The 21,748-nt window shown below is 45.4% G+C and overlaps 1 protein-coding gene across 1 annotated transcript in view; it reads left to right on the top strand.

Annotated features, from left to right (window-relative positions):
- CALN1 (calneuron 1) overlaps positions 1-21,748 on the top strand; it is a 380,146-nt gene that overhangs the window by 81,462 nt on the left and 276,936 nt on the right. Inside the window, exon 2 of the mRNA XM_054714819.1 lies at positions 13,739-13,859. Coding sequence (XP_054570794.1) covers positions 13,739-13,859 — 121 coding nt within the window. The remainder of the gene's footprint in view (positions 1-13,738; positions 13,860-21,748) is intronic.

The raw sequence follows: 21,748 nt of genomic DNA on the forward strand, positions 1-21,748 counted from the left end.
TGTCATATCCTTTTTGTACTCCCTTTTTGCTTGTTACTTTTATTTATGCTCTTTATAATATTCAGAAGATTGTGTTTATGCTGGCAAGAGTCTCAATCTTATCCTTTGTAAATTCTTTAAGTTACCTTTCAACTTTGAATGACCTTTTACTATGCAAGATGACTTAAATAGTTATATCTGTTTCATTCTAGGCTTTTGATTATTTGATTTTTTTCTTGGTTTATTCCTTTTAAGTAGTCTCTTAATTCTGTTCATGTTTTACTGCATTAAGTAGAATTTCTAGGAAAGTGTTAATTATAGAGGTATGGGTATCTTGTCTTTTCCCCTCATCTTCACGACAGTATTTCCGTAGGAATTTGCAGAATGGGGTGTGTAAAGTAGTCCTTGGGGGTACAGGAAGAGAAGAGGAAGGAATTACACTTTTACTAATTATCTACTGTAGAGTGATGCTGACACCTCAGTTGCCCATATGCTTGCTGGTCCAGTGTGGCGGGAGTGACATGGTCAAGGAAGGGGGCCCCCTATACAAGGGCCATTGGCAGTAGGACCTTCCTCTTGTACTTGTTTTCAGCGATTTGTGACACAAGTGCCTGTTTAGGGGGACTGACAGATTATGTTAATCAGTTTTCAGTAGACTAACACTCAGGGAATAGGCGAGACGTGTGTCAAGAAGCCCCAGCTTGTGGATCATGCTGATCGTGGAGACCCAAGTGGACCTCAAGAGAATGACCAGGTTGGCATTTCCTGTGGTCCCCAAAGTGACTTTCATCAGACACTTTGTGAATTAAAACACGGCCAAGCCCATCAGCTTGGACAAAAGTTGGCCAAAACCAATTAAAAAACTTAAAAAAGACTTTAAGATACCGATCTTGATTCACTTTCATGCATACTGAAGCCTGGCTTAAGTCTTTGATATGAAATGGAAAATGACTGCAGGTGGCTTTTAGACCCCAGTAAAAGGTGTGTCTTATTTCAGGGCAAAGTTCTTAAAAGAGTCGTCAAACACAAAGATTGAGGAGGTAACTGCTTTTCGAAGGGAACTCATGCTATGGAGAGAGCATTTTAAAAAATGGATGTGTTTTTGAGATGTTTCAACCAGTATATGATTTTGTTGCATAAAAAAATTGATCTGAGTGTGCGATCTACCAGCCCAAGTCTGTGAAGTTAAAAAAAATCTGGAAACCGATTTTTCCAGCTGTTTCAGAATCTCCCGAATGAATTGATCAAGTGCTCTGTAGACCCATTTGTTAAAAATTTGCAATCCGTCAATCAGTTTGCGAAACCATCCATTGACATTAGGGAAGATGAAATGTTATGAGCCAAGTATCAGCAAAAATGTTGGCCTGCTTGCGGGACGGAATTGAAAAAGGAGCATTGTTAGCATCAGCATTGTGGGCTGCAGAGCAATTTCTTCCTGGCAGATGTCTATTGTTATTTAATTCAGGGAAGTATATATGAAGTCGTAATAAAAAAGAACTTTGTTTAGTGATTTAAAAAAAGGAAAAATGAAGATTGTGATTTAGCAAATATTATCAATGACATTTTTTCTAACATTTGGAGGTGTTAAAATCAGTATGGAAATACACCCAACATAAAATCAGATTTTCAAGTCACTGTATAACAAAGTGTTATGTCAAGATTTTTAATAAGCATGAATAATATTGAATTATATTTTTTTTCTAATAAGAAAATCTAATTCCTATATATTGAGAGAAAAGCAGTTTTAAATTTATTGGTCTAGACTTGTACATAGAATTCTCATATTTCAGAGTGCGGTCTACTTGTGCTTTCTCTATTTGTTTTAATAAACTTGTCATAAATGTGTTTGGTTTATTACTTTTGTTTTAGAAATTGAACCAGCTCCTTCAATTTGTCTACTTTCTAATTCATCTCTTTCATTATTTCTTTACTTTCTATTGTCTTTGTTTTGTTGTTATTTTTCTAAGAAGTTAGTGTGGAATACTTACTTAGTATTAATTTTTCTCTTTAAAATAATGGAGCATTTGCCCTGGCTGGTGTGTTCAGTGGTTAGAGCATCAGCCCACACACTGAAAGGGTCTTGGGTTTGATTCCCAGCTGAGGGCACATGCCTGGGTTGTAGGTTCAATCCCCGGCCTCGGTCAGGGTGTGTGCGGGAGGCAGACAATTGATGTGTCTCTCTCACTGATATTTCTCTCTCTCTCCCCACTCCCTCCTTCCTTCTACTCTCTAAAAAAATTAATGGGAAAAATATCTTCAGATGAGGATTAACAAAGTAATGGGAGCACCGACTACCTCACATTATACCTGAATATGCTTTTTAAATAAAAATATTTCCATTTTTTGTTATTTTAAAGAAAATCTATAGTTTTAATTATAATTTAAACTTTGATCTAAGAACTGGTTAAGAGAGTTTATTAAGTTTTTCAATTTTAATGAACAAGCTCAGGGCATCTAATATATAGAATGGTGATTATCCTATATAATAAAGAGGTAATATGCAAATTGACCATCATTCCAACACACAAGATGGCCGCCCCCATGTGGACACAAGATGGCCACCACAAGACTGCCGGCAGGGGGGGCAGTTGTGGGCGATCGGGCCAGCAGGGGAGGGCAGTTGGGAGGGACCAGGCCTGCAGGGGAGGGCAGTTGTGGGGGGACCCAGGCCTTCAGGGGAGGGCAGTTGGGGACAATCAGGCTGGCAAGGGAGGGCAGTTGGGGGTGACCAGGTCGGCAGGGGAGGGAAGTTAGAGGTGACTGGGCCGGCAGAGGAGGGCAATTGGGGGCAACCAGGCCTGCAGGAGAGGACAGTTGGGAGGAACCCAGGCCTGCAGGGGAGGGCAGTTAGGGGCAATCAGGCCAGCAGGGGAGAGCATTTAGGGGTGACCAGGCCAGCAGGGGAGGGAAGTTAGGGGTGACTGGGCTGGCAGAGGAGGGCAGTTGGGGGCAACCAAGCCTGCAGGGGAGAACAGTTGGGGGGAACCCAGGCCTGCAGGGGAGGGCAGTTGGGAGTGGCCAGGCCTGCAGGGGAGGACAGTTGGGGGTGACCAGGCTGGCATGGAAGGGCAGTTAGGGGCAATCGGGCTGGCAGGGGAGGGCAGTTTGGGGGGACCAGGCCGGCAGGGGAGGGAAGTTAGGGGTGACTGGGCTGGCAAGGGAGGGCAGTTGGTGGAGGATCAGGCCTGCAGGGGAAGGCAATTGGGAGAAACATGGCCTGCAGGGGAGGGCAGTTGTGGGTGACCAGGCCTGTAGGAGAGGGCAGTTGTGGGTGACCAGGCCTGCAGGGGAGAGCGGTTGGGAGGGACAAGGCCTACAGGGGAGGGCAGTTGGGGGGAACCCAGGCCTGCAGGGGAGGGCAGTTGGGGGTGACCAGGCCTGTAGGGGAGGGCAGTTGTGGGTGACCAGGCCTGCAGGGGAGAGCAGTTGGGAGGGACAAGGCCTACAGGGGAGGGCAGTTGGGGGAAACCCAGGCCTGCAGGGGAGGGCAGTTGGGGGGGACCAGGCCTGCAGGGGAGGGCAGTTGGGGGCAATCGGGCCGGCAGGGGAGCAGTTAGGCGTCAATCGGGCTGGCAGGGGAGTGGTTAGGGGGTAATCAGGCTGGCAGGCAGAAGCAGTTAGGGGACAATCAGGCAGGCAGGCAGGCAGGCAAGCGGTTGGGAGCCAGCAGTCCTGGATTGTGAGAGGGATGTCCGACTGCCCATTTAGGCCTGATCCTGGTATACATCCCTCGAGGGGTCCCGATTGGAGAGGGTGCAGGCTGGGCTGAGGGACACCCCCACATCCCCGTGCATGAAATTCGTGCACTGGGCCTCTAGTAGTGAATAATATTGTATCATATATTTGAAATTTGCTAAGAAAGTAATGTTCTCACCATACACACACAAAAAAAGGTGTGATGGAGGTGTTAGTTAAAGCTAGGATTGTAATCATTTTGCAATATGCAACGGTATCAAAGTATATCAAATCAACATGTTCTGCACCTTAAACTTACACCAAGTTATATGTCAAGAATATCTCAATAAAGCTGGAAAAATTTCAATTTTAACTTTTAAAATATTGAGTTTACAAATTGTTTTACTTATATTCAGCTGTGCCAAACCTGCATTCGAATACCTTTACCAAAGTTTGCTTTGTGGTCTTCTTACATTTGAGAGATTTTTTGAATGTTCTACAGATATCTGAAAAATGATCTCTGGGGGTGGGGGAGGTTGTTACACACACACACACACACTCAGCCTTCAAAGAAAAATGTGTACATTATTCATATCCTCTTTGTTTTTATTTTTTCTCATTAAAGTCTTGATTTTTATCCTCACTTTTTAATCAGTTTTTCTTTATGCTGAAATTATTTTTACTTTTAAGCAATATGAAATATGACTCATAGGGATTTGTGACTAATATATCATTTTGGATTGTTCCCTTTTAAAACATGAAATGATGTTCATTGTAGTTCAGTGCTTTTTATTTTGAATTATTTTGCAGTTAGAACTTTTCTTTTGCCTTAAAGTCTTTCTCCATAATTGAACTTTTAAAATTCTTTACTCATTTTACTGTAAGGGGCCCTTTAAAGGCAGCAGGGGGTAGCTGCTTGCTATTCTGAGACCCATTTAGTTTTCTCCTTTGTGGGGAACCTGAATTTTCGGCGTGGATACTCCGAGGACTTTTCCTCATCTTCGAAATTAAAAAATTGTCACAAGGATATCTAGTTCTGCCAATGTGACCACTAAGCTAATGTGGATTCTTTTCCTGCTATAAACATAGAAATGCTGGATTAAATGTAATAAGATTTAAATGTGTCACTGTGCCAGTCATTTGCCTCCTTCCTTATATTTTATCCTTCTCCCTCCCCCTGCTCCACTCTGCCTTGTAGGGACCCGTCCTTGAAAGCTGTATTTCCAGATTCCCTGGCCAAAGGGTAGCAATAGCAGGCGATGAGAAGGTGGGGATAGACCCAGAGGTTCCCGCCTCTATCTGCCCTGGACAGCTGCCTCCTACAGTGCCTCTCTGTCAGGATCCTGATGGATGCTGGCAGAGCAGAGGTCCTCCTTCCATGGTTCTAGCTCCTTCTGGGCACCCCAACTTTGAGGTTCTGGCTTCTGAAAGGGCCTGGTGCCTGAGCGGACAGGCACCCAGCTCCCTCGCTTTTGATGGTCTGCGGTGGGACGTGAGCTCGCTGCCCCAGAGGCCCCTTCTGTGCCGCAGCACAGCCATGGTGCAGACGCTGAGCTCCAGCCGCCGCTGGCGACGCAAGCTCAGCGTCCCGCCAGCCCAATCGGCCACCCCAGCCACCCCGAGTCCCACCCCCCCACGCCTCCTGGCCAATCGTGGGCATAGATAAGGTACGGTCAATTTGCATATTTGTCTATTATTAGGTAGGATGATCTGTGGCAGTGTATGGTGGAAATACTGTAGAGTGGTTTTCCTGGTATATTTCTGCACAGCTCTTCCCAATCCGTGTTCAGTGACATCATGCTGGTAGCTTGGAATTGGCCATTTGGGAGTATTTACACCATGGAAGTGGGCAAATGCTGCAAATAAAGACTTTTTTGAGACTCCCCCCCTCCCCCAGTTGGTAAACACTTACCAGTACACTACTGCTTTCATCTCACGTCTATATTCCAAACTTGTGCAAGTGCTTTTGAATATGGGAGCCAACCCTCATCTAGAACTCTTATAGCAAGAGAGTCCAAAAAATGCAGTTATTACTTCTTCAGCTTCTTCATCAATGGAGTAGGAATGGGTGTTGAATGAACCAATCAAGAATACCAAGCTTGAATGAAGAGGTCCAACCTACATCTAATAAGAGTTTACAAAAGAGAGATTGTAAAGATTGGGAGAGGGCTTATATCTGGAAATGTAGACTTAGAATTGTCCAGAATGAATCTTCACAGGTGAACAACAACTAGGCTTCTCATCAGGTACAAAATATCCTCAGAGTACCAAGGAAATAATAAATTTATAATTCTCTTCCAAGCAGAACTATAATTTAAATGAAATTGAAATAAAGACTTTTTAAAAGACAAAGACTTAAAAAAGATTTCCACTTACAGTTCCTCAATGAAAGAATTAGTAAATTCCCCTCATTAAGAAGGGAATTGAACCCAGGAGAGAGTGCCTGGCAAGAAGCAACAGTGAGCAGAGAAATAGGTAAACTTGTGGAAAAGTCTAGGTAACTGTTGATTGTAAAATGTAACAAATACAACGGCTACAACAACAGTAATGACTAATTTGGGGGGGGGGTGTTAAAAGTAAGGTTGAACTGAAATATTGGACAGCTATACCATGGAAGAACAAAGAAATCCTAAAATGATAACCCAGTAGATAAAGATGAAAAGCAAATTTATAGAAGAGGAAATCAGAATGGCCCCAAACTGTGCAACAAGATGCTCAAACTAGCAATCAAGGAGACCCGATTAAGAAAAATGGAACAGCCTGGTCATACCAAGTGTTGGCAAGGCTGTGGAGAAAAAGACATGCTGTTAGAATTATGGTGGGTCTGCAAATTGCCCCAACCACTATGACGGTTTCAAAATATGATCACAAATTCTTTGATACTCCATGTTTGAATAGGTGGAGCCTAATTCCATAAGTGTGGGCTGCACTTGGTGACTTGCTTCTAATGAATAGAGTATGTTGAAAGTGACCATTTCTGAGACCATGCCATAAAAGTCCCCTTCTTCTGTCTTTTGAGTCACTTGCCTGGGAAAAGCCGGCTGCTATGTAATAAGAACACGTGAGCAAACGTATGGAGGGGCCCAAAGGAAGCTAGATGTTTTGTGAACAGCCAAGTGAGTGTATCATCTTGGAAGTGGATCCTCCAGCCCCAGACATGCCTTCTGAAGGTCAATGTCTTGACTGCACCTTCCTGAACTAGAACAAGTCAGCTAAACAACTCCTGATGCCTGACCCACAGAAACTGCGCGATAATAAATGTCTGCTGTTTTAAGTCACTAAGTTCAGGGGTAATTTTTTATGTGGCAATATATAACAATTCCAGCCACTTTGGAGCAATTTGGCAAAATCTGTAATATTTAACCTAAGTACAGAGGCTAGAGAAGTTTCTGCAAATGTATGCAAGGAGAGACACAGAAAGTTATTCCTTTCACAGTGCCTTTTCTTTCCATTGGGTAACCGGTAAGTTGCAATGTATGTACACAATGGAAAACCATGGAGCAATTAAAAATAAATTAACTAGTTGTTTGTGTATGGATTTGGATAAGTCCCTAAAATTGAATAGTGCAATGTGCAAGTTGCAAAAGCATATGCATGGTGTGATATTACTGATGTAAATTTAAAGCTATATACAGCAATACTATAATATATTCTATATAGTTACATCCAAATGTAGGAAAATTTAAAAACACAGACTGGAAGGATACATTGCACTCCAGAATAGAGTTGTCACAGTGGATGAAAGGAGGTGGAGGAATAGAATTGGGAATAGAGGAATAAGTGAACAGGGCTTCCATGTGTAATGGATTATCTCTTTGAACAAATCTAAAGTAAGGTAATATATTAGCCCATGTTCAATCTGGTTGGTGGGTCCATGGATGCCTTATGTTATTTGCTGAATTTTCTGTTGCTTTGAAACACTGTTGCCATTAATATAGATTTCCATTCTGCTGCTATTTTTGGATTTGTTCTTTGCTTTGCAAAGGCCTGCACCTTTTCCAAATCACCTCACCAAGCTCTCCTTTCTTTTTAACTTGGTATCTCCTCACCTTACCCTGATGCTTCCTTATGCATGCGCATTCTTATTTCATTGACACACCACTTTCTGAACTTGTTTTTAAGGACATCACCAGAAACTTTGTAAAATTGTCTTCTTTCTCATATTATTGCCTTTTTGCTTTAATTCTTGAAAGTGCTTCCTCCTGTAATGCTGCAGAACTCTCATACAGACCCTACATTGGTGTCTTTTGCTTACTCATTCCTGTCTGATTTGAGCTCTGTCCAAACCCTGTTTGCCAATTGGATCTTAATAAGGGAACACAATCGTTTTATAAGTTCTCAGCCAAGTACCCAGTGTCTAGTGCATCTCTGCTGGATCTTCTTGTCCCCATGACTTAACTCTTGGACTCTGGGGAGGAGATGTACTATTTCTGGGGTATCTGAGGTCTTCTGCTATTCTTTTGTAATCAAAAGCAATGCATGAAAAACCAGAATGTCCCCATAGGTCATTGTTCCTAGGGTCCTTCTCATTGACACCTTCGCCTGCAGCACATTTTCACATCTTCACGTGCAGGCCCCATGCCTCTGACCCTTTCATTTTTTTTAGCTGTGTTGCATATTGGTAGGTATGATCCCTGAGTAGCCAGGAGAAGGGGGTTGCTGCTCCACACTGGTGCCAAGGACAGTGGGGATTTGGCCCTGGCTACTTTTAAAAAGCAGTTCCAATTATAGGGTGATTGTCTGATGTCAGAGGTGGTCATCCCCACCATGAAATGGAAGAGAAAGAATCTGGGTAGCAAAAAACCTCTTCTTATCCCTTTACTATCTGGCTCTATTATTTAGTTTCCGAATTCAAAGTGTGGGTCTGCCACTGATGGTCATGCTAATGCTAACTGTGCAGACTTAATGGAAACTTCTTCTGCCCCTGTCAGGAACGGCATTAGTTTTGTGTGCCTACATGAGTGTATGTAGGGGAGTTTGGCAAAGGCCCTGTCTGGGTTGGCGAGGCTCTTTAACTTGTAGGATGCAGGGCCTATGTTGCTCCTTGTATGTCTGGTAATTAGGAACTCGTGTGAAGCGTTCCGTGCACACTCTAGGCTCTCTCTCTACAGAGAGCCCCCACTTCGGATGAGGTCTTGCACCTCCTTTCCAAAGCCCTTCCCTTCTCTCTGTGGTCCTTTACAGAAATCCATGCAACTTAAACGAAGTACTCTAGAGCAGTGCATCTCACTCTAATTGTGGGGAAGGACAAGTTTTTGTTTGTTTTTTTAATTCTGGTTCTTGGCAGACTGATGCTTTTGTAAAATACAGTAAGAAGGGATTACTGGAAAAAGAAAATGAAGATAAATCAAGTCAACTGGTCACATGCTTAGATGTTGGGACAATGCTATAAACATTTCAAAGCGGTCTCTCCGTTCCTGTCCTCAGCTCATTGCAGACCAGCCGCAAGCAGTGTCTGCCTGGCAGTGGTCCACAGAGCACACTGAGTGGCCCTGCTGTCGGGGCCCTGCAGAACTGTGTTTTGGTACACTCTTTGTCCGTAATAACAATATCAGCCTCTGGTAATATGCATGGAAGGTGTATTAGTCTGGGTCCCCCAGAGAAACATAACCGATAGGATGGATGTAAACATAGAAGGATTTATTGTAAGGAATTGGCTCACATGGTTATGGAGGCTGAGAAGCCCACAGTCTGCAGTTGGCAAGCTGGAGACCCAGGAGAAATGATGGTGTTAGCTCCAGTCCGAGTCTCAGGTCCAGTCCAGGCAGAAGATCAGTGTCGCAGCTTCACCGTCAGGCCGAGAGAATGAATTCTCCCTCCTCTGCCTCCATCGGTGGGCTGAGGCTCAGCCACGTCAGGGAGGGCAACCTGCTGTACTCAGTCTGTGACGCAGACGTTACTCTCATCCAGAAACAACCTCACAGACAGCCCAGAATAACGTTTAACCAAATATCCGGGCACTCCGGGCCCAGTCACATTGACACATAAAATTAACCTTCGCTGAAGGGCACCATCTCATGTCAACGTGAATGGGCTTCTTTGGTTGATTACTCCACCAAGAAATGTACCCCTTCCTTGACCCTTAAAACAGGAACCACCCCTTTGGTTTTTAACCCCCGAACACCTCGTCCATTATGTGACCAGAGAATCAGGCCCCTGGTGCCCAGGAGATTGACTCTTCTTCAGTTCCTGTGCTTTCCATTTAAATAGCCCTCCTGCCGATGCAGCCAGCTGCTTGCTGACACCACTCTCCACTCACCAGGAACCCTGGTGTTGCCAGCCCCTCACCCACCTGGTCCCTCAGAACCGTGGTGCACAGAGCCAGCCAGCTTCCCTCCGAGCCCACCCTCTGCCACGTCCTCCTTGACCTTCCTTCCTAACCCAGAATGTTCGATCTTCAATCAGATATACCTGTGATCTCCTCTTTTCCCTGTATCCTGCTTCATATAACCCTTAGCAAATAATTACTGATATTTATTGAGAATATTCCTGGTGCCAAGTACAGTGCTTTCCATACCTTATTTTATATTTATAAAAATACTACTCAGTATGTATCAAAACCCTCATTTACAGAGGAGGAAACTGAGGCTTACAGAAGATAAGTAACTTACTGACATGGTTATTGAAGGCAGATGTAGGATTTAAATCTAACACTGTTTTTGCCCCCAAAGCCCTGATTTTTAAAAAAATACATTTTTTATTGATTTCAGAGAGGAAGAAAGAGATAGAAACATCAGTGATGAGAGAGAATCATTGATTGGATGCTTTCTGCATGCCCCCGACCGGGGACTGAGCTCGCAATCCGGGCATGTGCTTGCAAACCGTGACCTCCTGGTTCATACATAGGTCGAGGCTCAACCACTGAGCCACACTGGTCAGGCAAGTCCTGATTCTTAAACATGAAATCATACTGCCTTACAGAAGCTACAGAGAAAGTGTTCACATGATAAAGTCAGTTAAATAATATTTCTCAATGAGTAAAGTTGCGGTGAAACTATTTGCATATATTTTGTGTTCATTGCCCTCCCCCCCTCAATAAGGATCCATCTTCAAGTTTTAGTGTAGGACCATGTTTGTCTTTGTCAATGAACTTGTGTGTTTTCCTTCGCCAAAGAGAAAATCTTGGTTGGGTTTCCCCAGGTGGCTTGGAGTGAAATTCAGTCTTTAATTGCAGCAGCTGTTTTTAGCTTACTTGAAATAATGTTCTTCCCTTTTTTGAACATGACTTTATTTATCTGTATGGATGGTTCAATTGCACATGTTTTCTTTCCTGCTAGACATTGAACGTTTTGGGTGCAGAGACCGAAGGAACGGAATATGTACCTAATTTTGTAAGCTGCTTTTTCCAGAAGCAAATTATGTTGGCATATCAAATGGGATTCAGTTATGACCAGTTGTTTGTTTTTTTTGTCCTTTCTGCCAAATACTCACTGTTTATTATGTGCTGTACTGGGACATGGCTTGGGTATGTTCGTTTGCGTATAAATTTGTTATTCAGCTGCAAAAATGTGTGTGGCAGATGCAAAGCTTCAGACGTCCAGGTAAAAGGTGATAAAAGGGAAGATATTCACAAAATGCTTGGAAGCTAGAGCGATGAGTGATGAAACGGGGAGGAATGTTTCCAGGGCCGGTACTGATCGGAGTGGGGCTCCTCCAGGTAGGGAAATGCGCTAAGATCAGGGCTATCTTCCCAGGTTCCCGAAGAACTGAAATGACAGAATAACGGCAGGTGAGGCAGCTGGGATCCTGGGCCAGTGCTGAGAGAGAGAGCTGAAGGCACGCGGGAAGTGTTAGCCGGTGTTGACTTCTCTCTCCCTGGGCCACGGGAATCCAGTCCTTTGTCAGACAATCACGGCACCCGGTCCCCCAAATCCGGATTGGCTTTTAGGACAAGGGAGAGTAGCCTTAACTTATACGTCTGATACTCGCTTTTAAGCCTGTTCTTTCTGAAAATTTAACTTGGAGAAAAGAGGAGATGGCAATTGAACTGTTCTTCCAGAAAAAGATGATTGTTTCCTATTTATGTGAAAGGACAGATTTGGCTTGGGAGGGGGAAGTCTGGCTTATAACTAGCTGAAGGTGTACATTATATACTTGGCAGATGGGTGTGCGCTTTGTGGCCAGCGTCCTGCCGTTGACGATCGGCCCGTGGATGTGTGTTTGTGAGCGGTAGAGAGTTCGCGTGGTTTGGAGGCTGACGGCTGGCTCCGGCCTCAGCCCCGTGCCTGTCTTACTGTTCGGGGCCCAGAGCATTTGTGAGAGCTGTCCCAGTTGTTATGATGAACGAAAAGTACCTTTGATAGAAATAGAGAAATCAGGAAGTGGGGCCTATATTTTAGGAAGATAATTAATTTGTTTTTAGACATCTTGAGTTTGAAATGAGAGTTTGACATCCGGATGGAAATGTCTTGGCTCAGCTGTGGCTGCTTCGTCGAAACAGCACTTAGGAGGCTTGCGTTCTGGAAAGGATTCTTTCACTAACGGGTTTTGTGCTCTTGGGCAAGCCCTGTAACTCTTAGGAGTCTCCTTGGTTGATCTCTAAGTCAGCAGTGCTCAGCCCCAACAAGGACCTGCTGCTGTGTTGGGGACAGCAGGGGCGTGACCAGCTGTGCCTGTCACCAGTGGTGTCCCAGGGAAAAGAAGACAGGAGCCCCACCCCTGGTGTGTGCCGGCTCCAGCATCCCATGAGCAGGGACGATTGCCGAGCGTGGATTCTCTCTGAGAGGGGTTTGAGGGTCAGCGAGGTTTGGCTGTCCTGAACTATCATTCTCAGAGACTGGCCATTGGCTGTCTTCCTGCAATTTATACCTTGTTACTCGGCAGTAGCCGCAGGGGCTGCTCCGGCCACTCCGGCTTATCCTATAGACACAAGCTTTAGTGACGGACATATCTCTACAGGTGACTTACATGCAGGCTGATAGCTGTGTGGGGAGAGAGCAAGGGGTCATTCCTCTCCCTCTGAGCCCTGGCAGGGAGGCCCTCATCCATGCTTGAATGCTCCCAGGGACGGGGAAGTGACTCCTTCCAGGGCTGCCCAGTCCTCCTTCTGGGAGCCCTGCTAAGACGTTCTTTACCCACACCCTATAATTGGCTTCCTGTACTTCCTGCCTATTCCCTAGTCCCACTCAGTGGCTTATTAGTCCTCTTAGTCCCTTTCCAGATGGGGAAGCAGAACCTGACATGCTCAGTGGCTCCCTCACTGTAACAGCACCAGGCCCTTTCTGCCGGGGAGGACCCATCTTTCTAAGTCTCTTTCCTCTTTATCCTTTGTACCTGCCCTTTCATTCTCCTCACCACACCCCTTTCCCTTAGCCTGGAGCCTCTGGCCTGCCTTGCCCTGTGGGGGACTTCTGAGGCCCAGTGGTGGCCATCTGGGCAGAGCAGCTTTGCCTGGAGGGTTTGTTAGTTGCGGGTAGAGGGATGCGTTAGTTAATTTCCCAGAGAGGGCTGGAAGCTGCTTAGTTCTGGGACACCTTGAGATGTTACTCACCTTTATAGCAGGGCAGGTTCGAGTCGGGCGTGGGGGCCGTTCCTCAGAGGTACAGATTGGTATGCATATTCACGTAGAGCCGTGCATTCCCACCTGCTTGGAGTGCTGTGTGAGTGGAATGCCTGCTTTGCCTGGGAAAAGTGAGACACTGGGACCTCTGCAGGGTCACAGCCCAGACATCCAGTCCCTGGGCAGCCCGACATTTCTGGGGTGCACAGTCCTTTCTTATGAGAACCGAGAAAGAGGTTGTCAGGCGAGGGAGAGGAGCAGAGGGTGTTCCTGTTTGCACGGAGACAGCTTGGTGATGACATGGTGTCCCACAGTCTGCAGGGACAACTCGCTTCAAATTCATAATTCAGTGGGAACAATGATGCAAGACATACAGTGGAGGAAGGGCTAGAACTTGAGTCCCTGGGTGAATTGTTCAGCCATGGGTACCCCGGAGTTTTCTGACTTTCCCTCTAGATATGTTATTAATTAAAAGATAACACTGGCCATGTGAAAGCCGGGGGGGGGGGGGTCCTTTAAGGACGGGAAGGAGGAGTGACTGACGATGTCTTTTTCTCTCACCTCCCTTCTCTCCTGAACAGGGAGAAGATGCCTTTCCACCATGTGACCGCTGGCCTGTTGTACAAGGGGAATTACCTCAACCGGTCTCTCTCTGCTGGCAGCGACAGCGAGCAGCTTGCTAATATCTCCGTGGAGGAGCTCGATGGTAAGGAGCCGCCCCGTCTGGGAGCTTAGCCATCCGGAGAGGCATTTGGGGCTATTGTGCAGCTCAGGTGAAAGGGCCAGGCTCTGGCCACCAGCTGTGGCCCCGTCTGACCGTGGTTGATGGGAAAGAGCTCAGAGGTAAATTCTGCCCGAAGGACTCCTTTGTGTGGGATGGACCTCGAGGCCTGAAAGATCGATGGTGGATAGTTCCGTTTCCTTGGATACTGACTAGGAGGATAGCCTTCCACTCCCCAAGTGAATTTTCCAGTTTATGGAATCTCTATCACACATGGTGTCATCCTGTTCCCGTATTGTCATTTACGCTGGGGCCCAGCTGTGGGGGAGGGTTTAAGCCTTGTTAATGGCTGTCTCTTGACGTGTGGCCATGTGCTTCGAATCCTGCCCAGATGAGAAATTGTCTGGAAGCTGCGTCGAGGTGGACAGCAATAATTTTTATTGCCTCTGTTCCTTCGTAACACAGTTCAGCCCTGAGTATTCAGGGCAGAATGAGGGGTGGGAAAAAACCCCGAGAACGCAGGGACTGACTTCGTCCTGGGACACTGCCCTGTTGTGTCCCCATTGGTAAACCCACCCCCAATAAAAAGAAAATTAAAACGAGAAAGAAGGAATTTTTTTCTGGAATAGAGAATTAGGTTGATTCAGCCAGATGTTTGCCTAGGTGCCACATCTGCTGACGCCAGACCAGAATCGGTTTTTTCCCAGTGTTTTGGAATGCTGTGTTCCTTGTAACACATTTTAAAACACGAAGTCTACTAATTTATTTTCTAAAAGAGAGAAGCTGAAATTACCCCAGATGGCTCCCATCTCCGCTTTTAAGTGTAATGGTCCGAGCCAGCATGACTTCTCTGCGCTCCTCTTTCACCGGGGAAGGTGGGAAGATTCAGTGCTGGGCCAGGGAAGCCACGCTTGCTTCATGATCTGCAGCAGATGAGGCAATCGAAGGATAGGGCCGTGTGATCACTTCCCCTGCCCTTGTCTATTTTGTTGGCATGCTTCCCTAAAGGCCTGCTTATTTGCATGAGCGGGCAGTGGAGTGGCAGAGGGGGATGGGCTGGGTCCAGAGGAGACTGGGATGTCAGAGCGAGTGGGCAAGGCCAGGCTCCTTAGGGCAGCAGCTGCTCACTGTGGTCTGGACAGACTGGTGGCCCGAGAGGACAGCAGGACCCTCAGCTCTACTGGCCTCCAGTTGGCCAGAGAACAGTCAGATGCAGGTCACAGACACATGCCAGAGAGCCCTAACTGCCTGTGACGTGAGCCCATCCTTCATTATTTTTGGCCGCGTTGGGCAGGTGAGGTGAGGCTCAGGCTCCCCCACACCCCGAGGAGTCGGCCCCCAGTGGAGATGAGGGCAGGTGGTGCATTGATTTGGGGGGTTTGCACGTGTGTTTGTGTAGGTCCTCTGGGTTTGTCAGTTAGCAGGAGCCCCCCGAGTGGGTTTTGCTGAACAGAGGCCAAGAACTGGCGACTCTCAAAGATGCGCGATTATTAACCAAATGAAGTTTGAAGATCCCTGTGGCTGTCCCAGATCCTGCTTTCCACTTCCCTTCCTCTTCCCGTCTGCCACCCAACCTTGCCGAGAATAGCCAGGAGATGATTTCTCCAACACTTCTCAGAGCAAGGCGTTTTCTCTGTTAAATCTGGGCCACCTCTGGGTGCAGCCTTTCAAGAGGATGGCTGGTGAGATTTCAGCCCAGTTCCCTGCTCTGAGCACCTGGCTGCAACACCCTGCATGTTCTTGGACAAACATCAGAGTTCACCAGCTGTTTCACTCAGGGCCAGGCAGCTGGGCAGGGCTGAAAGGTGCCTTCTGCCCAGCCAGCATGGCTCAGTGATTGAGCGTCGACCTATGAACCAAGAGGTCACTGTTTGATTCCCGGTTGGTTGCAGGCTCAATCCCCAGTGTGGGGCATGCAGGAGGCAGCTGATCAATGATTCTTTCTCATCAAAGATGTTTCTGTCTCTCTCCCCTCTCCTTTCCTCTCTGAAATCAATGAAAAAAAAAAAAAAAAAGAAAAGAAAGAAAGGCTCTTGTTTAGCAGGTGAGATGAGTAGGGAGTGACTCCAGCAGTCCAGATGGGCAGGCTCAGGAGTGAAGCCCTGGTGGAAGGAAGTGGGACTTCAGGACCCGAGGGCCCTGGTGAAGTTGTTGCCTTTGTCCTTCAGGAGGTAATCCATGTATTTTCTTTTCTTTTTTTTTTTAAATATATTTTATTGATTGTTTACAGAGAGGAAGTGAGAGGGATAGAGAGTCAGAAACATCGATGAGAGAGAAACATCGATCAGCCGCCTCCTGCACACCCCCCACTGGGGGATGTGTCCGCAACCAAGGTACATGCCCTTGACCGGAATCGAACCTGGGACCCTTCAGTCCACAGGCCGACGCTCCATCCACTGAGCCAAACCAGCCTCGGCAATCCATGTATTTTCTGATGGAAGATTTCTTCTACTCCTTTGTTTTTTTGCCAAGGTCACCCCTGAGTTATGACTACTCATGCTTTCTTACGAGCATCGTGGGGCTCGGGCAGGGCTGTGCAGATATGCACTGGGTTTAGAGCAGGGAGCAGGGTCTGAAAACCAGCTGGCAAGGATCGGTCAGGGTGACTGCCGCTGGTGCTTCGGGGAGCAGAGGTTTCCGAGCCTTTGCCTGCTTGCTGTTCTCTTGGGGCGGCCTGCTGTCAAGCTGTCCTCAGTCCTGCTGTTCGAGGCCACTCATTTATCCTCAGAGGTCTCACGGTGTTGCACAGGCACTTGATGTGTTGGACACTGGTGGACAGTGGAGCATCCTTTGTGGTCCGGCTAACTCTGGTGCAGACACTAGTTGGGTACCACCCTCACTTTCTGCTCCCCACCCTCCCTCCTCATCCTGCAGCCTCCTGCTTCAGGATCACCACGGGGATAGGTTGGTTGGTGTTTATCACCAGGGACAGAATGCCCCTTTCCTTCAAGGTAAAGGTCAAAAGTGCCCAGTCCCTGGGTGGGTCCCCACGGAGAACAGGCAGGACAAGAGCCTCTCTCCACGCTGCCATTCACTCTGGGAAGTTTCTGTTTCTTCTCTTTACACAAAGCTCAGGAGGAAATAGTGCAAAGCTGCTGCAAGTTGGCCAGACTGGAGTTGAGACTCACCCAACAAACAAACTCAGCCACGATGAATCAGTTGAGACAATCATTCATTCATTCTTTTGTTCATTCCTGTTCATTCATTCCTTGTAGGAATGCTTACCCAAATGCTTTCTGGATAGAGGAAGAAATAAAATAGGTATAATGTTCATTGCCTGTCCCCAAAGAGTTTGCAGTATACCCAAGGAGTTCATGTATATTCATTAGCAGTATCTTGCACTTGTACAAAGTTTTATTAGACATATGAATTATAATAAGAAAACAGTTTTTGAAATGCTATTTATTGAATAATCTAGTGATGCTATCTTAATCTTAAACTAAAATTGCCTCTATCAGCAGTTCATTCATTTTCATTCATATATGGTATTCCATTATTGATACTCTAACTCAATTTCTATGTCCATTCTATTCAGGATGGATATTTGGGTTTCCAGTTTGGGGCTATCATTATCTAACCCAGTGTCCCCCTCCTGTAGCAGCTGAGCTTAGGGTGTGCTCTCCTCAGGGCTTCCTCATAGCAGCTATGACATGTCTGGGTGTAGGTATTTCACATTATTTTTGTCAGTAACAGTGTCAACCCCTTCGATTATTGTCTCGAATCTTCCTTTGAGCTTAGGTTTGTTTGCTTTCACATCTTTGATGGTCATTATTTCTCTATGTTCTTCAGGAATGCCTCTCATTTTAATGCTAGATTTTCATTCGTTTTTCACTTTACCTGTTTCTTCTCACATTATTTTTCTCTTTTGCACCTCTGCAGTCTGCATTCCTTCTTGAGTGTGTCTTCTACAACACTGATTTAGTTGTCTACTGTCATTTACAAATTTTAAATTATTTATTATAAAATTTAAAATAATTTATATAATGTATATTAATATAATGTATGTATATATCAATGTAATATACCTGTGTATATTACATATATACTTAAGTTACATATGTATATATAAAGCCTTTTTAGTCTAATGCTGCCTTTATGTTGTAATAGAAGATGTTTTTATATGGTCCCTTCTGCTTTTTTCTGTTCTGCTTTGTGATTCGATCATTATTGTTCTTTGTAGGGCCAGTGACTGTGAGCAAGCAAGGTTTGTAATGATTCTTTAGCCTTCTCTGTTCTATCTTCACTTTGCCCAGATCTGGGAAAATTTTCGCCTTTCCAGCCCCAGACTAGAGAGTCCTGTTTCTAGAAGACATTCATCTGTCTCGTCCAGGGCTGCTGGGCAGAAGCGGCATCTTGATGGCCCATACTGTTGTATGTGCCACAGAATTATATAGGCCCTTTGTCCTTCCCTCTCCTGCTCGCCTTCCTGCTCCCAAACGGGAGCACAGCAGTCAGTGACCCCAGGTACATTCTGGTTCTCATCTGCCCTGCCAATGATCCAGGATGGCGCACCAACCCCTGGCTCTGCTTACTCTCAGAGGTGTGTTTTCTAAAGGAGCTTAGAAAAGGGGTGCTGCCGAGGTGGGTTTGGGTTGGGGAATAGATCACCATGGAAACAGTTGCTTGCTTTGGCGGCCACTGTAGCCTCTGGGTCCCTGGCAAGAACAAATAGTGGTGGTGAGTGAAAGCCTTCCTTCCCGTGGCCGCTGTGGTTCTCGGGGTGGAAGTTGTGTTCCCCCAGTTTCATCAGCGTTGGAATTAGTGGGGAATTAGTGGACGTTCTCCTCAGGCTCTGACATGTGGACATATCTCAGAATTACTATTTCTGGTGATGTGCTCACACATATAATTTGGGAGTATTTTCATTTCAGTTTTGGGGGTGCATGGATCAGTCTGCCACCCTTTCACTTCAGTTGGACTGCTCCAGAGTTACTGCTCTTCATACAGCCACTCTCCTCAGTGACCCCCCTTCGCCTCTTCTGGTGGACACTCAGTATTTATTCTTTCTGCAGCATCTGGCAGTGTTTGTCACTCCTTTGGTTTTGAAGTTGTCACTGCCTTGGCATTATGTCACTAGCTGGCTCTCCTCCTACCTCTTTTCTGCCTCTGTTATTTTCACTGCTCCTTGTGTGCCCCTCACCTCCTGCCAACTCCTTACACACTGCTGTCTCCTAGAGTTAGTTTCTCTTGTCCTCCCCATGGGCGTCTACATGCTGACCACCTCAAGATCTATATCTTCACGTTCCTGCATCCCTCCTGAATTTTATTTATTTATTTATTTATTTATTTATTTATTTATTTATTTATTTATTTTATTGACCTCAAAGAGAGAAGGGGAAGAGAGAGAGAGAGAGAGAGAGAGAGAGAGAGAGGTGAGAGAGAAATATCCATCATTCCTTCCAGCATCTGCCCCCACTGGGAATGAAACTTGCAATCTGGGTATGTGCCCTGACCAGGAATTGAACACACCACATTCTGGTGTAAAGGCTGATGCTCCAACCAACTGAGCTGCACTGGCCAGGGCCCTCCTGAATTTTACACTTGCTAACTATAGTCCTGTGTACATGTCCCACACATTTCTTAAACTCCAAAGATCCAGAGCCCTTTGGATTTCTTTTATTTTCCCAAACTGCTGCTCCTGTGGAATTTTCCCCAGGAAATTATATCACACTAGAGACCCATTGCACGAAGATTCATGCAATAGACCTTCCTTCCTCTGGCTGCCGACACCCAGGACCCAGGCTGTAGCAGAGCCAAGCCTTCAGCCTTCAGGCTTGGCTCCAGCCGCAGCGTAGCCTTCAGTCTTCAGTCTTCAGTCTTTGCTCTGTGCCTGTGTATGCAAATTAACCCACCATTTTGTTGGGTTAATTTGCATACTCACTCCTGATTGGCTGGTGGGTGTCACGGAGGTATGGTAAATTTGCATCTTTCTCTTTTATTAGTGTAGATTATACTGAGTCAGCCTCAGTGGTAGTTTGGGAATCATCCCCAATTCTTCTTTTTCTCTTACTTCCCACCTATAAGTGGCAAAGTCCTGCAGATCAAATTATACGTGTTCCTTCCTCTCTGAGCACATTGCCATTGTCTGTGGCCATGTCCTCACATCTTAGATGCTGCAGTCATGGGGAGTAGATCTCCTTGTACCTCATCCATGACATCGCCCTGTGTCAGTTCAGTTCCATTTCAGTGGAGGGATGCTTCCCCATTATATACTTGATGTGGTTATCCCTCTGCTTATAACTTTTTGTCCTACAAGCATATAAATATATACATATTTAATATTTATTTTAACTGTTAAAAACATTTCAAATCCACAGTGGTTTTGGATTTAATTATTAATATTGCAGTGTTTGCTCTTTAGATTTTGTCACCAATTACTGATTTGCTTTATTCAAAACATGAGGTTCCCTGTCCTATTTGTTTTTCTGAATGGCAGCCCCTTAACCAAGACAGACATGGATTTCAGTTTATTTTGGTGGAGGGAGAATAGGTATGGGGAAGCATTTGCTTTCTTCCTCTCTACCTTCTCTCAACACATCACACACACACACACACAATTTTTTCAGTTCTAGAATTTTTAACTTGGTTCTTTTTTCATAGTTTCCATTTCTCTAATGAAACACTCTATCTGTTTACTCACTTAAACAGTGTTTAAAAATTCTTTGGACATATTTGCCTATATTTATAATAGCTCTTAAAAGTCTTCATGTACTAAATCCAATATCTAGGCTTGTGGTTGGTTTCTGTTGTCGTTTTTTTTTTAGATTATGATCAACTTAAAAAAATATCTTTGCAGGTCTACTAACATTTGACTGTTTACCGCACATGATGAATACTATGTTATAGAGACTCTGTATTCTGTTATCTTTCTCTGAAGAGGGTTGCTTTTTGCTCTTTGTTCAATTACTAGCTGACGACCTTCAATGTGTGTGGGTTTGGTTTTATGCTCTGTTAGGGTATGTCTGTGGAGATCCCAAGGTGGCTCCCAAGCCCCTCTAATGTGGTAGAGACTCAGCCCCCAAACTCCGCCTTCCTGGATCTGCTCAGGGCTTGATTTTTGCTTGGTTAAGGTGGATCTAAAGTAGGCCTTTATAGTGGTTCCTTATTCTTACAATGTGATCTTCCTGGTGTCTCAGCTGGATGCTTGTGGGTTGTCAATGAGGTTTTTTCAGACATCTCCTAGGGCTGCTTAAATTCTAGTATCTGTTTTCTCTTCTCAAACTCATAGCAGCTGCTTCCTGGTAGTCTGGTTTAATCTCAACTTGCATAAGTGTAGCCCAGCCTTCAGCCAAGTATTCATAGGGAGCCCACACTCAGGCTTCTTTACAGTTTTCTTCTCTAGGCTGCCTTACCCCACAGATTCTAGCCCCTTTAGTTCCCCAAAGTATGAACTGTCACTGGGAAATTGTCTCCAGGCCAAGAGCCCGGGTGACAGGGGGCTCACCATGTGCATGTCCCTTCTCCCCACAATCACAGTCTTGTACTGTGCAGGGCCTGAAAACAGATGCTGTATATATTTTGTTCAGTTCTTTGGTTGTACAGCTTCTGCTGGGAACAATCTGTCTACCTGGGAAACACATATTCATCTTTTAAGTTTCAACATCGTCATTGTGGTCATGATCATGATCATGATCATGATCATCATCAACATCATCACAGCTGAGTCCTACTGTGTCCTAGGAACTGTTCAATGTGCATTATATGAATTAACTAATTTAATCCCTTTAATAACCTATGATACAGGTACTATTATTAACTCTATTTTTGCAAATTTGGAAAACGGGGACATTAAATCACCTAGTAGCGTCACTAGCATGTGTTGGAACTGGGATGCAAACTGCCACCTGTCGTCAGAGCTCATGCCTTGTAACTTT

This window comes from Eptesicus fuscus, chromosome 4 (genome assembly GCF_027574615.1).
Source record: "Eptesicus fuscus isolate TK198812 chromosome 4, DD_ASM_mEF_20220401, whole genome shotgun sequence".
Classification (NCBI taxonomy): Eukaryota; Metazoa; Chordata; class Mammalia; order Chiroptera; family Vespertilionidae; genus Eptesicus; species Eptesicus fuscus.